Source organism: Trichoderma camerunense (assembly GCF_050948025.1).
Source record: "Trichoderma camerunense strain CBS 138272 chromosome Unknown V8C40scaffold_16, whole genome shotgun sequence".
Classification (NCBI taxonomy): domain Eukaryota; kingdom Fungi; phylum Ascomycota; class Sordariomycetes; order Hypocreales; family Hypocreaceae; genus Trichoderma; species Trichoderma camerunense.
In genome coordinates, this window is record NW_028145354.1 from 258920 (window position 1) to 276563 (window position 17644).

Genomic DNA, 17644 nt, shown 5'->3' on the forward strand with positions numbered 1-17644 from the left:
AGATTCGACACTGTGATTTCTGATTGCGAGAGTCCCCCCTGAGCGCCGAGATAAATATGGGACTACCAGCTGTTGGCAGGACCAGCTCGTTCCTTCCCTCCCCTTCCCTCCTCTTTATCATCCTTTTCTTCTTCCCTCTTGTTTTTCCCCTCCTCTTCTTCTTTTCTTCTTCCCACACACACACACACACACATACACCATGCCTGCCTCCTCTGTCATGAACAACTGGAGTGGCGAGATCCAACACCCGTCGCCTTGCCTCACTCCCTTCCCATCCCTTCCCCTCCTCCTCCCAAACGGGCTCGTCAGCCTGCTCCATTTCCTCCATCTCCCCTCTTTTCCTGTTTTCTTCTTTTCCTCTCACTGCTTCCTCTCACCATCCCCATCACCGTTCCCGTCTCCCCCACCCCGTGTTCGTCTTCCCTGTGTTCGTCTTCCCTGTGTTCGTCTTCCCTGTGTTCGTCTTCCCTGTGTTCGTCTTCCCCGTCTTCGTTCCTCTTCGATGCTGACGTATAGCTTAACTCGTTAAAGTAGATGTCTGCCAAGCATGATGCAGGTGGCACCAGTTTCGGAGAACCTTGTTGTCCCTTGTCGGTTGCAGCGAGGATAGTTGGAGTGAGGTGGCTGATGATGGTTGTTTGTCCTGATTGACCTTATGTCAGGACGGTTGGAGAAAGCTGAGTCTCAGATTGATCTTATTTCTGGGCCTTTTTTTTTTTTTTTTTTTTTTTTGTTTTTTTTTTTTTTTTTTTTTTTTTTTCATTGCTTTCTCGGCTTGCTGAGGAAGCGAAGAAGAAAAGTTTTGTTTCATTTCGTAAATTGATGGTACTTATGCTGTCGGATCGGTAGGTCTGCGGTAACAGCACGAGTCGTCGGAGTTGATGGCGTCTTACGTGGAGGCAGTGTTTGTATCTGGTTCTTTATGGTCATGGTAGTTCAAGGCTCTGGATACAAACTCACAGTCAGAACAACCCGCCATGGACGAACAACCGGCATGTCAGGAAGGGAGAATCACCCGGCAGAAAGAGCACCTCGGCTCTAATCACCAATATCACCACATACATCTTTATTAGACGACGAGCGGAGATAAGACGACTAGACAGAATGAATGTAAGGTAGGTAGGCAATGGTATCCAAAATCTGATATATCAAAATACGTTTTAAGGGCAAACAATGGAATGGAATGAAAAGACGGCTAGGCATTTTGCGTTTGCCGGGAAGCGACAGCAGTGACCGCCTGTCACCAGCAGATATGTCGGACAACATCTGGCACTCAGCGACCACATGTTTCTTTTGCAATCTTCCTGCTTCTATCCAATTTTCTTCTTTTTTCATTTTTCTTTTCTCGCTCCGTTGCATTGCTCAACCTCATCCTTTGCTGTGCCTCGTCAATGGCTACCTTGCCGACTGTTTTGGTCGAGCCCTCGCCGCCCTCGCCGCCCAAAAGCGGTGTTGTCATTGTCATGAGCCAGGGCACGCGAAAAGACACTGGGATAAGGGGGTATGATGATAACCCTCAGCGAGATTTGCGTCACTATAGACTTGAATGATGGCAGGGCGGTTTTCGGCTTGCGTATTCTGAGCAGGAGGACTGAGATTCATGTTTCTGCCCTATCTTCGAGCCTTCTGGAGCGGGTTGGGAAGAAATAAGGCCTTGAAGCAGTTGAGAAGAGAGTAAATGTATTAGTACGGTAACTCGGCTAGGGAAACATACCCATTCAACCCTCCTCTCCAGGACTGCTTGCCTTTCTCTTGTCCATCTATGTACTAATCTTCGTCCCATAAGTCAACAAGAGCCATAGAGGTAGTGTAACAGTCGAGCAATGGAACACATGTATCCCGCTTACCTCGTCAAAGTACAGATGTAGAGTGAGATCTGAGTTTCACAGCACCCAGGTAGTAGCAACTACCACTGGCTGGTATCTAGGTAGAGCTGAAAAGGCTCAATCCATTGCCTGTGGCATATAACACCCCCGGTTGGCTGTTCAACCCCAGCAACGACTGCGTCTATGGAGTTCAAATATCGTCTATACGAACGGAATGTAGGGGAAATGGAATGAACTGCTGCCTTCTTTTATTACCTCTATTTTCTTCTACTATGGCTACTCTCATCTACTATCGCAACTCTCATCTACCATTATTACTCCAGCTACTAGTACTACTTAGATCTCCAGGGCTACTATCGCTACTTTCTTCTACTCTCGCTGCCGGTCAGTTCCACCAATATTTTTTTATTGCGACAATGTTGAAATCATCAAGAGTATATAATTCTTGATACCTTCTCACATGCCTTCTGACGCTCATTACGCTATTCTCATCATTGACTATGCCTTTGCTCCTTTCGCCAAGCATCCGCTAGTGAGCAGCACTAGCATAATGACACAGACACTCCCGGCCACCGTGATTTCATCAAATGTTGCTTTGTGTTGTTATTTTTTTTCGGTTGTTTTTCGGTTGATGTTTTTTTACGTATTGATAATTACCTGAATTCTGTGGGCATTTATGTCTTCTTTCGTATCGTGACTTGTAAACTTATAGTTCGTTTGACCACATACAAGACGAGATATCGAAATATGGTTCAGCTCCCCGAGAGAGTGTTCTCCGGGATGCCTAGAGACGCGCATTCATCTTCCCAAATTAAAAAACGACTCACCCGTTTCGCTAGAAAGCTTCCATCATTTGGCATTTCTAGGACGTACTACTCAGATGCTCAAGCGAAATACGTTCAAGCGCAGATCGGTCTTCATCTTAGTCACTGGAAAGTCTCTTCGAATATGCACGGATATATGAGAAACATCACTGTGCCCAAGTAACGGCCTCTTTGCAATCATTTCTGTTCGCCCTGCTGCTATTGGTGATAGTAGGAGAAGGAGTCGTATTCTGGCTCACGTCCGTATGTTGACTCATGAGCTGCTAAATTACAATCACTTCGATACGTCGACCCGATTCAGCTAATCTGGCGATCTATCGATACGGCTATGGTACCTACCTACCTCAGGTAGCTCGTTCCTTCTCTTTTGAGATGCGGTAGGTCAACGCGTGGGACATTTCCCGTCGAGTTTCTCGTCCTGCTTTTCCTTTCCTTTCTTTTCTTTCCACACACACAAACACACACACAATGCCTGCCCCCTCTGTCGTCGCCGAGCGTCTTTCTTCTCCTTGGTCGATAGATCGCCCGGATTGCCGCCATCGCCGCCTCCCGGACCCCCAAGAGGTGCTTCCACCATGTCTTCTTCCGATGTTTCCTCATTTTCGCAAGCCTGTAAGAATATGAAGTCGTCACCACTTTCTCTCCCACTCGTTACTGCCGCTAACACATCAGTATATAGTCTTGCGTCGTTACTACGTCTCCCCTTCGAGAACATCAATCACGTCTCCCTCTTCGAGAACACCAACCTGGCACCATCCACGCAAAGCGTGTCACCATTCGGAGCAAGAACATCCACGTCAAGCGTATCTCCAGTCAGAGCAAAGACATCCAGTACGTATAAACCTGGTCTTGGTCTCTTGCATTTTGCGTTTACCAATCTCTCTCAACCCCTTTCTGCTCTCCTTATGCTCTTTGATTGCTGTGCTATTCACTAAGCTAATAAACACCGTTATAGTATTTTTTTTTACATTGTTTTTTTTTAAAAAAAAACTCTATCAAAATGTCCGCCCCCGCCCAAGCCTCCCGCGGCAAGATGGCCGCCTCCGGTAAGTTATACCATACTTCCATCACGCTCACACTTCAGTTTTAACAACTAACGTTACGATCTCTAGATTACGATGTTTTGTGGGACACGATGCACAGTCATCGTGAGGAGCACCAGAAGCAGCAGCAGCAACAGCAACAGCTCATCGAGGAGCTTCAGCGTGAGGTCCGAGACCTCAAGGCCCAGCTGCAGCAGCAGCAGCAAGAATGGCAGGCCGTCCTGCCTCTACGCCCGCGCCCTGCCGAGGTGCAGGAGGATGCAACCTCTGCTCCTCCGGCCTCGGTAGAGGCTGATATGGCCGAGTCTTCGGCTGATCCTGCCCCTGCCACCACCACCAGCACCACCACCACCACGACGGAGCTGGTTCCCGTGCCTCGTCCCGCCGAGGCTGCCGAAAGGCGGTGTTTTGTTTGTGGGTCCCTGGACCACATCAAGAAGAACTGCCCGAAGCGCCGCCGGGCCGAGCCGGGCCATGGGGGCCATGGGGGCCAATACGCCTTTTCCCGGGGAGGGCAAAAAATTTATAATAATAATTATTATAATGGGGGCCCTGCGCCCCGTCGTTAATTTGCCCTGTGGAAGTTTGTTCGTATCAAAAAGACTAATAATAATAATACAACTATACTCCCCTAGTATTTGCTTCGCTACCATTGCTTCTTTCTTCCAGTATCTGCTACTGTTTCGATATTCTTCTAGTATCTGCTATTATTTCGATATTCTTCTAGTATCTGCTATTATTTCTATATTCTTCTAGTATCTGCTATTATTTCGATATTCTTCTAGTATCTGCTATTATTTCTATATTCTTCTAGTATATGCTACTTTTTCTGTCTTTATCCAGTATCTGCTACCATTTTTATATTCTGCTAGCATTTGTTACTATCACCACCGTTGATGTTGTGACATAAGTCTCTAAACAGCAACATGGTGGTTCTAGAGATGTATTCCCATCTCAAAGGCCTACTACCCGTTACAGCGTTCCCAAAAGGGAAGAAACAACCTGCTTCTGCCTACAGCTTTTGCTTCACATTGATCTACATGGGCGGATGAAGACGAGGATGGACGGCATAATGAGTGTCAAACGGGTTGAAAGAACTTTTGAAAGCTTCGACAGCATCTTGGAATATGACTGAGTATACTGGTAGACTATAGACAGGAGTATTATCGCCAAAAACACTCCAAAAGAGTGCTCAGGAGAGCTCTCCAGATACCTTTGAGGAGACATTGTGCTCGCAGAAATTACAAAGTCGACTCTCCTAGTGGGAGATGAGTCTTGCTCTGGCGTAAGGTGACCAAACATGTCGAGGTCTATCCAGCACAGCTTTAAAAAGGTCATACCCCGAGTAAGTATTTCATCTAGTACATGTCTGTTTACATGCAAGCTCTTGACTGCGTAGAAAATCCATGGATCCCTTAATCACGACAAAATGCACAGATTGCACGTTGGGGATGGTAGAGCAGATAGGTAAGTGCATGGTACTGCCCCTCCCTGAAAGGAACGTCTAGGCCTCTGTAACTTCCAGTGCCATGTACCTGAGGTCGATGCCTGTAGATCAAATCAAGCTGTCAAAGTGATTGCATGATGGCTGCTGATGAATTAAACATTCATCACGGTACGAGAGTGAATTCCATTGCTGTCTGTCGTCGTTTTTTTGTGGAACCTCGAGGTGCTCCAGTTCTGTTTACCCCTGGATTCGTAGCGTCCAAAGAAGCGGGCAAGGCTTAGCGCAAGGTACATCCGAGGTGGCCCATGGATGTGTAGCCAAACTTGGCTAAGCGGAGTACGAAGCTGGCTATTGATTGGTACTAGGTAGTGATGAGCATACCTGTACCCTTGTAGCAACAAAGGGCTACTGTAAGGAGTCGGGAAGCCGATCCCGACAGATTCGTGAGACCATATTCGAAGGCCTCAAACAGGCGCCTTTGTGCCGCCTCGTGCAATCATGAACTGGCGTAGAATCAGAGCACGGAATCTAGGCCCTTCCACAATCTCAATTTCTTCTCCTTCTACCCGACAGTTACTCTGCCCCGCCCATCTGTTTCGCTCTCTAGTTCGGTTGGTTGCTCGTCTTCGCCAGGCTTATGAAGAATGGAACTGCAGAGGTTTCTGTCGGAATACACGTTGTAGCAGCGACGGACGTGGTGAATTTGCGATAGAAGGAAAATAAAAAGCAAGATTATACAACAATGGGAACTATCTTACTAAGAAGGTGAAAACAAAAGAAAAAGAAGAGAGAGAACATCTGGCTCCTCTCACTAGCCAATGAATGACGCCAGAGACAGCTTTACGTTGTAACTACGTGTTGGAAAGCTCTCTGCGTATGCAATTTTTGGGGGGGCCTACCTTCATATCAGGATATTGCTCATTGTTTACTGGAACTATTTGTAATACTACATACGTGGATTCCGTACGGCTTCACAATAGAGGCAAGGTGTTGAAGAAGAAAGACGTATATAAAAAAAAACTACCAAAAACTAACTGCAAGTCCTACACAGGACATGATGCTGAGTACATGTACGACGTACGCCTCAATTAATATCCCCGGCCCGGAAATTGAAGACCGTGTCCCCTTCGTCCTATGGTTCCCTTTTTATTTCATCTATTCCGCCACCCCTACCAATGCCCAATAATCCAAAGCCCTCTCCGAAAAGAACTACGCTAGATGAGCCTTCATTTTCTAATCAATCCACCCAAGAGGCTCATCCAAGGCTTGGTGGTGGTCGTGTTTGTGTTTGTCGCCGTGCCAGTGGTTGTGGCGATGGTGTTTTCCATGGTTCCAATGGTATTGGTCAAGCCAGTGTGACTTAACCCAACAAACCACCCAAGAGACCTGTGCCAGTAGTTGTTGTATTCGTCCCAAGGAGTCCAGATAAAAGTCCGGTGGTAGTGTTCGTCGGAGTTGCGGGAGTCCCTAGCAAACTGCCTAAAAGCCCAGTACCAGTTGACCCTGTGCCCGTCGATCCAGTACCGGTTGATCCAGTACCAGTCGACCCTGTCCCTAGCAAATTGCCCAAAAGACCGGAACCAGTTGATCCTGTGCCCGTCGAGCCAGTGCCTGTCGATCCAGTTCCGGTTGATGTGGTATTGGTTCCTCCTCCACCCAAGAGGCTACCTAAAAGGCCCGTAGAGTTGGTACCAGTAGTTGTGGTATTAGTCAAGCCAGTATTTGTTGTAGAACCACTACCTAATAAGCCGCCGAGGAGTCCCCCTGTTGAGTTTGTCGTCGTGGTATTTGTCACTCCGGTACCCACTAGTCCTGACAAAGCGTCGCCAGTCGTATTCACGAGATTCCCCAAGGCGCCAGTGGTAGAATTGAGAAGGCTACCGGTCGAATTCACAACACTGCCTAGAGTGTTTCCTGTCGTGTTCAAAAGACTTATTGTCGAATTTATAAGGATACCAAGAAGATCAATGCCGCCGCCATTCGTTGGAGTCGAAGTAGTGCCGCCAGTGCTGTTTGTGCTGCCATTCGTTATAGAGCCGTTTCCGCCTCCAAGGAGGCCGCCTCCAAGGTCGCTACTTCCAGTGCCGCCGTTTCCAGTACCACCAGTTGTTCCATTACCTGTTGTGCCATTCCCCCCTGCCGATCCTGGGGTATTACCGATAGTACCTCCAATAGTAACGTTCAGATTGAGACCTCCTCCACCCGTCGTTGTGTTGTCAGGAGTCCCCAATAATCCTCCTAGAAGATCTCCACCAGTTGTTGTGTTCAAAACGCCACCGCCGGTGTTCAAGCCAGTGCCTGTAGAGTTGTCGGGGGTTCCAGACCCTCCTAACAAGCCTCCTAGGAGATCGCCACCAGTTGTTGTGTTTGTCGGATTTCCGATTACTCCTCCTAATCCTGTCGTTGTGTTTTCAGGAGTCCCTAATAATCCTCCAAGGAGATCACCACCAGTTGTTGTGTTCAAGACGCCCCCGCCGGTGTTCACTAAGCCAGTGCCTGTGGAGTTGTCAGGAGTTCCCGACCCTCCTAACAAGCCTCCTAGAAGATCGCCACCAGTTGTTGTGTTTGTCGGATTTCCGACTACCCCTCCACCCGTCGTTGTGTTTTCAGGAGTCCCAGATCCTAATAATCCTCCCAGGAGATCGCCACCAGTTGTTGTATTCAACAAGCCAGTGCCCGTGGAGTTGTCAGGAGTCCCCAATAATCCTCCCAGGAGATCGCCGCCAGTTGTTGTGTTTGTCAGATTCCCAATGACTCCTCCAAGGTCGGTGTTATTCAATAGTCCCCCTGTTCCAACACCAAGAGTACTGTTCAATAGACTTTCTGTTCCTGCTCCTAATCCACCTGTCGTTGTGTTTTCAGGAGTCCCAGATCCTAATAATCCTCCCAAAAGATCGCCACCAGTTGTTGTATTGAGGTTGCCGGTGCTATTTGTCAGGCCTCCAATGACTCCTCCTAGGGTGTCATTTCCAAGTAGGCCAGTGTTGTTTGTTTCGGGCGTTGAAGGTCCCAACAAGCCGCCCAAAAGATCTGTTCCGTTTGCTCCGCCGAGTAATCCTGTGCTGTTTGTAAGGTCTCCAATGACTCCTCCTAGCGAGCCCGTTGAATTGTCGGGAGATCCGCCGAGTAAACCGCCCAGAAGATCCGTGCTATTGGCCCCTCCAAGAGTATTATTGAGAAGACCTCCGAGATCCGTGCCGTTCAGGAGCCCAGTATCTAGATCGGTCCCGTTTAATAGACCTCCACCGAGAGTTGAGTTGAGAAGACCTTCCGTGCCGTTCAAGAGCCCAGTGCCGGCTCCAATAGTATTATTGAGAAGACCTCCGAGAAGACCTCCGAGATCTGTGCCATTTAATACGCCTCCTGTGCCACCTAGGGTAGAATTCAAGAGCCCCGTAGTCTCATTGAGTAATCCAGAAAGGTCTGGGCCACCGAGGGTAGAGTTGAGCCCAATGCCAAGATCGGTGCCGTTCGTCAGGGTCCCACCTAATGTGCCGTTCAACAGATTTCCAGTACCTAGATCAGTTCCGTTTAATAAACCTCCTAGACCCCCTAGATCTGTTCCATTGGTTATTCCTCCCAAAATGTCTCCAATCGTTGAGTTGGTGAGGCCCCCAAGTGTGCTATTGAGGAGACTCCCTATATCAGTGTTGTTGCCGAGCTCCCCGATCGTGCTATTGAGTATCCCAGTAAGATCTGTCCCGCCGAGAGTCGAATTGAGCCCTACTGTGCCGTTCAAGAGCCCTGTGCCGTCAAGACCCCCCAATGTGCTGTTGATCAAACCTCCCAGGTCCGTTCCATTCAGGAGTCCAGTGCCAAGATCAGTGCCGTTAAGACTCCCCAGTGTGCCATTGATCAAACCTCCAATGGTGCTCGGATCGGTTCCGTTAAGAAGGCTTCCTAAAAGGCCAGGGTCAATGGTAGTGCCGTTACCAAGAAGACCGCCGGAAGTTCCATTGCCGAGAAGGCCATCTAGAAGTCCTCCAGTTCCATTCGTGGCAGTTCCGTTGCCTCCGAGAAGACCTCCCAGTAGGTCAGTCCCATTGGTTGCAGTTCCGTTGCCTCCAAGGAGTCCACCCAGGAGATCTGTTCCGTTACCTGTAGTCCCGTTACCTCCCAGTAGGCCGCCGAGCAGACTACCCAGAACGTTGTTAAGGATACCACTCGTCAGGCCGCCAGTGGGCGTAAATCCTGAACCAAGATCAATACTTATGTCCGGGATACCATCAGAATTCAGATCGATTCCGCCAGCTGCAGAAACAAAAGTGTCTGGAAGGCCATCGGCATTGAGGTCGATTCCATCAACGTCGTTAGCGAATTTGATAAAGATGTCCGGGATATTATCGGAATTTAGATCAATACCGCCTTGGGCGTTAATCGTTGTGTCTCCTTTAAGGTCGCCGTTTAAATCAACTGACCGCCCAATGAGGGACGGAAGGTCGAGTGAAAGCAGACCAGTAGTGTTTCCTGTGGTGCCGTTGCCTGTAGTCGAGTTACCAAGAAGTCCACCCAGAAGGTCTGTTCCGTTACCCGTAGTCGAGTTACCTCCCAGAAGGCCACCGAGAAGATTCCCGAGCAGTTTTGCAAGGGCGTCAAGAATACCAGGTGTTAGACCCCCCGAAGGTGTAAATCCGTTACCAATATCAATAGAAATGTCAGGAATACCATCCGCATCGAGATCGACGCCGCCATTGGCCAAAATGGAAGCAATTGGAAGTCCAAGAACGGTTATACTATCAATGCCGTTGGCAACGGTGATGAAAATGTCAGGAATTTTATCACCGTTCAGATCGATTCCCCCGGAGGCATCAATAACTGTATCTCCTTTATTATCTCCGTTGAGATCCACGGCACGGCCAACTAGAGCGGGAAGGTCGAGTGAAAGGAAATTACTGGTGGTATTTCCTGTGGTGCCGTTGCCGAGCAAACCGCCAGGATTACTGAGAAGATTTCCAAGACCCTCGAGAATAGTGCTTGTCAGGCCGCCAGTAGGTGTAAATCCTAGGCCAGTGTCGATTGAAATGTCAGGAATACCATCCGAATTGAGATCGACGCCTCCGTTAGCCAAAATGGAAGTAATTGGAAGTCCACCACCAGTTATACCATCAATGCCATTGGCAACGGTGACGAAAATGTCAGGAATGTTATCAGCGTTCAGATCGATTCCTCCGATATTATCTATAACTGTATCGCCTTTGCCATCCCCATTTAGATCCACAGCCTTCCCAATCAGAGCGGAAAGGTCCAGTCCAAGGAAGCCGCTCGTGGTTGTGTTTCCGGTGGTTGTGTTTCCGGTAGTTGAGTTTCCAGGATTGCCCAGAAGGTTTCCAAGGCCATTGAGAATAGCAGTTGTTAACCCATTAGAAGGTGTAAACCCTGAGCCAGTATCGATTGAAATATCGGGTATAGAATCATTGTTGAGGTCAATTCCCCCCGTTGCCAAGACAGAGGTAATTGGAAGTCCCCCTCTAGTTATACTATCAACACCGTTGGCAACGGTGATGAAAATATCAGGGATACCATCACCGGTTAAATCAATTCCGCCGTCAGGAGTAATTATCACATCTCCCTTACCGTCTCCGGTCAGATCAACAGCATGACCGATCAAGCCAGAAAGATCGAGTGACAGGAAGCCGCTGGTATTGTTTCCAGTAGTTGAGTTTCCAAGAGTTCCATTAAGGAGATTGCCAAGGCCACTGAGAATGGCAGGTGTTAACCCACTAGAAGGCGTAAACCCTGAGCCAATGTCGATTGAAATATCGGGTATGGAATCCATGTTTAGGTCAATGCCCCCGTTTGCTAAAATAGAGGTAATTGGAAGCCCGGCGCCAGAAAGATCAACACTATCAACACCGTTGATAACGGTAATAAAGATATCAGGAATATTATCACCGTTCAGATCAATGCCGGCGCCAGGAGTAATTATCACATCTCCCTTGCCATCGGCATTCAGATCCACGGGCCGTCCGATCAGGGCCGGGAGATCGAGTCCAAGGAAGTTGCTCGTAGTGTTTCCCGTGGTTGTATTTCCAGTAAGCAGATTACCAAGACCGCTGATAATAGAGGCTGTCAGCCCACCAGAGGGTGCAAATCCTTGGCCAATGTCGATTGAAATATCCGGGAGAGAATCATTGTTCAAATCCACGCCGCCGTTTGCCAAAATAGATGTAATAGGAAGTCCAGCGTCAGAAAGATCAACAGTATCAGTACCGTTGACAAGGCTGATGAAAATATCAGGAAGGAGATCTCCATTTAAATCGATACCACCTTGAGCGTCAATAACCGTATCTCCTTTATTATCTCCGTTGAGATCCACGGCGCGTCCTATCAGAGCGGGGAGATCGAGTCCAAGGAAGTTACTCGTTGTGTTTCCCGTGGTTGTGTTTCCCGTAGTTGTGTTTCCACTAAGCAGATTACCAAGGCCGCTGATAATAGAGGCCGTTAACCCACCAGAGGGGATAAATCCTTGGCCAATGTCGATTGAAATATCAGGGACGCCGTCATTGTCTAAATCCACGCCGCCGTTACCGAACACGAGGCTGGCTGGAAGCCCTGCACCAGAAAGATCAACAGTATCAAGACCATCTGCGACTTTGATAACTATATCAGCAATGCTATCCGAATTCAAGTCGATACCGCCGTTTGCATCAATTGTCGTGTCTCCCTGGAGGTCACCATTCAAATCAACGGGTCGTCCTATCAGGGCGGGGAGATCGAGTGACAGGAAACCCCCGTTACCGGCGCTGCCGGTGTTGTTTCCAGTGGTTGTGTTTCCCAGAGTTCCATTACCAAGACCGCCTAAGCCGAGCAGCGTACCCAGCAAACCGGTATTATTGGGGGTTCCATTGCCGAACAACAAAGTTCCGAGGCCCGTGTTGTTTGTAGCAAGGCCGAGACTCTCGTTGAGACCTTGCGAGAGAAGGCCAGTGATCGCGTCACCTAGGGCTGTGTTGTTGCCAGTTACGTTGAGTGGTGGAAGAAGTTGGCCGAGAATGCCACCTGCAAGAAGTTGACCAATCAGACCGGGGTTGGCTGCAGTTCCGTTACCTCCAAGAAGCGCGGCAAGGCTGGGATCGATAGTTCCATTGAGTCCGAGGAGAGATGATAGGAGGCCGGTACTGTTGGCTGTACCATTGCCAAAGAGAACGGACCCAAGGCCAGTTGTATTGGGCACGAGTCCAAGGGTTTCACTGATAGCTTGTGCGAGAACCCCAGTGAGAATATCACCAGGAAGGGTTGTAGTGTTGCTAGTTCCATTGCCAAGGAGAGCATCGGCGAGACTGCCTAGGATACCACCAGGTAGATTACCTCCAGGCAAGAGAGTTCCCAGGCCCGTCGTATTCGTGCCATTGAGTCCGATGGCCTCATTCAGAGCCTGTGAAAGAATGGCAGTAACGGCGTCACCAATGGCAGTATCATTCACAGCTCCATTAATTCCAAGCAATTCTCCAATGAGTCCTGTATTGTTTACAGTTCCATTGCCCAAGAGTAGTTGCCCGAGACCTGTGTCATTACTAGCAAGTCCAAGGACTTCACTGAGAGCCGTTGAAAGCACAGCGCCAATAGAGTTACCAAGAACGTTGGTAAAGTTGCCGGTTCCATTATCACCCAGAGCCTGGCCAATAAGAGCACCGAGTCCCGTGTTGTTCCCGGCGCCATTGAGTCCGAGTGCCTCAGAAAGTCCCTGTGCAAGAATGGCACTGACAGCATTGCCAAGGTCAGCGTTACTGACAGCGCCGTTGATGCCTAGAATTTCTCCCAGCAAGCCGGTGTTATTCGCAGTGCCATCGCCAAGAAGGAGTTGCCCAAGTCCAGTGGCGTTAGTAGCAAGTCCAAGAGCTTCCCCAAGAGCCTGTGACAGAATTACGCCTAAAGCGTCGGTAGGAAGGGTGGTGTTGGTAGGAAGGGTAGTGTTGCCTGTCGTTCCATTGACTCCGAGAGCCTCACTAAGGGTCTGTGAGATAATTGCAGTGACAGCATTGCCAATATCAGTATTACTGACAGCGCCGTTGATGCCTAGGATTTCTCCCAACAGGCCGGTGTTATTCGCAGTGCCATCACCAAGCAGGAGTTGCCCAAGTCCGGTGACATTGGTAGTAAGTCCAAGAACTTCACTGAGAGCTTGTGACAGAGCACCGCCTAAAACGTCAGTAGGAACAGGGATATTGCTTGTGGTGCCATTGCTTGCGGTTCCATTAACTCCAAGGGCCGTACTCAGAGCCTGCGAGAGAATCGCAGTAACAGCATCACCAATAGCGCTACTATTGACGGCTCCGTTGATACCCAATATTTCCCCCAAGAGCCCGGTATTATTTGCAGTACCGTCGCCGATGAGCAATTGGCCGAGTCCAGTGACGTTTGTAGTAAGTCCAAGAACTTCACTAAGAGCTTGCGAAAGAGCAGCGCCTAAAATATCAGTAGGAACAGGGATATTGCTTGTAGTACCATTACTTGTAGTACCATTAACTCCTAGGGCCTCGCTAAGAGTCTGCGAGAGAATCGCAGTAACAGCATCACCAATAACACTACTATTGACGGCTCCGTTGATTCCTAGAATCTCCCCTAGGAACCCGGTATTATTTGCAGTGCCGTTGCCAAGGAGAAACTGGCCAAGTCCAGTATTGTTTGTAGTAAGCCCAAGAACTTCGTTCAGAGCCTGGGAGAGGATTTCAGATACGGCGTCACTGGCGGGAGTGCTTGGTGATGTGGCATCGACCAGAATGGTCAGATCGATTTTACCGTCTCCATCAGCATCGATGCCCCCAAACGGAAGCACAACAGTGTCTGCAATTCCATCCGAGTTGGTATCAACCCCGCCTCCCGGCAGGATGGTAATGTCGGGATTTCCATCTCCTCTGTGGATCACACCATAAAGTCCGACAGTGGTATCAGGCTTTCCATCGCCATTAAGATCAACGCCAGCGCCAGTAAGAAGGTGTCCGTTGAGAGTAAGCACAGGAATATTGCCAATACCCGTGCCATTGGTGTCATTGCCACGGCCAAAGTTGACGATGTTGCCGAGAGCGCCGTTGAGAGCGTTCTGGATAGCGTCGACTAGCCCAAGAACAACCAAGTCCGGTTTTCCATCGTTATCGACGTCGATACTGCCATCGATGTTGATCAGAGTGTCAGCTTTCCCATCAAGGTTAGTGTCAACCCCCCCATTTGCCTTTAAGAAGAGATCAGACACTCCGTCAAAATTTCTGTCGATCCCCCCGTCCAACTTGACGGTAGTATCTGGCAAGCCATCGAGATCCAGATCAACTCCAAGACCGGGGAATACATAGCCAGCAGGGCTTTCCGTGACTGATACCGGGAGATTGGCTCCAAAGGTTTGCAAGATGGTGATGTCTGGCTTGCCATCCGAGTCGGTGTCGATATCGCCAGCATCAACCTTGACATCAGGGATACCGTCTAGATTCAAGTCAACGTTGCCATTAAGATCCACAGTAAGGTCAGGTTTTCCATCTCCATCAGTATCGATTTCTCCCCCAAGACCTATGGTAGTATCAGCCTTGCCATCATGATTGAGATCAACGCCCAACCCTGGGAGAATAGAAAATCCTGCAGTGGCATTGCTACCAGGCCCTGTAGGCCCGGTCACCGTAGTTCCATTTGTCACAGGTCTAATAATGTGTCTCAAAAGGTAAATGTCGGGTCTAAGATCCCCCGAGATGTCGATACCCCCGTCTGGTCTGACCTTGCCATCGGGTATGCCGTCAAGGTTTAGATCCACACCGCCGTCAGGGAACACGCGAATGTCTGCTTTGCCATCTCTGTTGACATCAATTCCGCCATCGAGACCGACGTAGACATCGGCTTTGCCATCTGCATTGAGATCCACCCCCATCCCAGGGAGAGGTAGAAATACGGGGGGAGTGTTGGGTCCTATGGTAACATTTCCCCCAGCATCAGATACTAGTGGAATAGCTCTCAGAACAGTAATATCGGGGATTCCATCTGCATCGGTATCAATTCCACCGTCGGCGCGGACGACAGTGTCGACAATTCCATCCATGTTCAAATCGACGTTGCCTACAAGATCCACAGTAAGGTCAGGTTGGTTATCCGCATTTGTGTCGACACCCCCATCAAAGGCAATGTACGTATCAGCCTTGCCATCTTTGTTAAGATCTACACCAGCCCCTGGAATCGTAAAGGGGATACCACCGAAAATCACGCTGCCGGAGTTGCTGCTGGTCAATGGACGCCCGCCGCTGCCTGCTATATTGCCAGTACCAAGGGTGATGGGTGCCGTGCCGTTACCCAGCTGAACAGTGCCGTTAAGTTTGAGTGTCAAATCAGTATTACCATCCCCGTCAAGGTCCACATTGCCCAGAGGGTCAACGGAAATATGTCCGTTGCCACCGGTGAGTCCAACAGTAAGGAAGATATCAGGTAAGCCGTCATGGTTAATATCGATTCCGCCCCCTGGTAAAATCGTCGTGTCAGGCTTGCCGTCTCCGTCGAGATCGACATTACCATTAAGCCCAATAACAAGACCTAGTGATCCACCATTATTGAGGAGAACACCACCAGTCGAGTTCACGACAGCATCAGGTATGCCATCCCCGTCAGTATCAACCGGTACACCAACGATTGAGGTGGTTGTAACGATTGGATCTCCATCTGGTTGAGCGTAGAGAATCCTAAAGTCGGGCTTGCCATCACCGTCGATGTCCACGTTGCCTTTGAGATCGACCATGGTGTCAGGGATGGAATCGCCATCAAGATCAACGGTGCCATCGGCCTTGACAAATATTTTTTCGCCGTTCAGGTCGATAGAACCATCGGGTCCAATAAACAAGTCAGGTAGACCGTCGCCATTGGTATCTACCGGAGTGCCAGGTCCCAAGTTGACAACCCGAAGGTCAAAGCGAGGTGTAGTGTGGATTGGACCGCTGCCGACAGTAATGTCAGGTCTGCGATCTCCATCTACATCAACTGCACCGCTGATTCCAACGCGTGTGTCTGGCCGGCCATCGCCGTCAGTATCGACATTTCCGCTGATATCGATGTGAATATCCGGCTTGCCATCGGAATTGATGTCAACATTGCCCTCTGTGTCGATGAATGTGTCTGGCTTTCCATCATGGTCGGTATCAACGCCGGTTCCTGGCACAAAGACTCGAAGAGGAGCACCGATTTCGGCTGTTGCACCTGTTAGGTTTCTAAAACTTTCGCCTTCGAAACCTGGCTCTTTACTGCCATTGGTGTTCTCGCTTGGCTTGGTGCTGCTTGATCTTCCGTCGCCCTTAGAAGAGCCTGGAATATTCAGCCTGATGTCTGCTGATTCGTCGCTATCAAAATGAATACCCCCATGGGGGTGGACCCATGGATCGGGATCACCATCTCCGTTGACATCTTCACGGCCATCGTCGTCGATGTCAATAGACCAATCAGGGTTAGCCAGTCGATGAGGCTGACCATCTCTGTCTGTGTCAGCCCCGATGAGATGGTCATGAGGCAGATCGTCCAATTTGCCTTCATTGCCGATAATCACAATGGGCACCGCGCTGGGTCGAGGCTTTCCGTGGTGGTCAGTAGGGAGAACCGTACGAGTTTCGGCTTTTGCTCCGTGGTCATATCCATGAGCGGTAACCGTCCGGAGATGGTCGGTAAAGCCGTATGTGCCGATGACAACTGTGTGGGGATCTTCCGGGCGCCTGGCCGGAATAGTGAATCTAGGGTCGTTGGGGCCAGCCCCTTCGCATGTATAAGTTGTAGGATGTGGGTTCTGAGGACTGTCGGATTTGATGGGTTCATATATAATAGCAGTACCCTTGCAGCCATGGCAATCAGGATGAATAGTGGAGACATAAGGCCTGTCGTAATCGTATGCAGTTGACGTGATCGTAACATAGGGATCTTCGGTAGGTTCATAATAAAAGACTGTTCCGGTGCAGATCGGACACTCGGGATGTTTGGTTGAGGTAGCGTGCTCCGACTGGCAAGTCGGCAGGGTAAGCGTTACATACGGTGGCTTCTCTTCAGCTGTCTTGAATGGATTCTTTGGATCGCAGGCATTGACGCACGAACCAAGGTCGAGATAGGTTGTGACGACAACTTCAACGGTAACAACATCATCGCTATGGGCCCTCACAGGGACGGAAAGGAGTGAACCTAGGACGGCCAAAGCAGCCGTCCTAGATAAGGAACCGCTTGCACGACGGCCGGCCATCATTGAGAGCCAGTCGTAGCGCAACGACGGTGTTTAGAAGCGCAGCCAAATTCTAAAGAAAGGCAAAAAGGAGTGTAAGTGGTACCATTTCACAAACGGACTAGGGATCGGCCATCCCATGGTATAATATATCAGTTGGGGGCATGAAAGGGTTAGAGAATTGCTCATCCCATTTCAGCATCAGATTGAAAAGTTCCGAGGAATGTTCTTGTTGTTGGCTCTTGAAGTGGGAGAATAGCAAAGGATGGCTACCGGGAAACATTGGTGAATATGAAGCCATATCGCTCGACAACCAACTGAGTCAGACAGTCGTGCTGCATTCC

General features: G+C 49.4%; 2 protein-coding genes across 2 annotated transcripts; one reads left to right on the plus strand and one right to left on the minus strand.

Annotated features, from left to right (window-relative positions):
* Nucleotides 1-3650: 3650 nt before the first annotated feature.
* On the plus strand, nucleotides 3651-4262 carry V8C40DRAFT_268640 (uncharacterized protein; the record flags this gene model as incomplete). Its single annotated transcript, XM_083219978.1, has 2 exons — nucleotides 3651-3696; nucleotides 3763-4262. 2 exons carry the CDS (start codon nucleotides 3651-3653, stop codon nucleotides 4260-4262), a joined length of 546 nt encoding a protein of 181 aa, XP_083070101.1.
* Nucleotides 4263-6217: 1955 nt separating this feature from the next.
* On the minus strand, nucleotides 6218-17321 carry V8C40DRAFT_281431 (beta strand repeat-containing protein; the record flags this gene model as incomplete). The annotated part of the gene is made up of 3 exons (XM_083221608.1): nucleotides 6218-6804; nucleotides 6948-16291; nucleotides 16346-17321. The coding sequence occupies 3 exons, from the start codon at nucleotides 17319-17321 to the stop codon at nucleotides 6367-6369; spliced, it is 10758 nt and encodes a 3585-aa protein (XP_083070102.1). The 3' UTR covers nucleotides 6218-6366.
* Nucleotides 17322-17644: the final 323 nt, after the last annotated feature.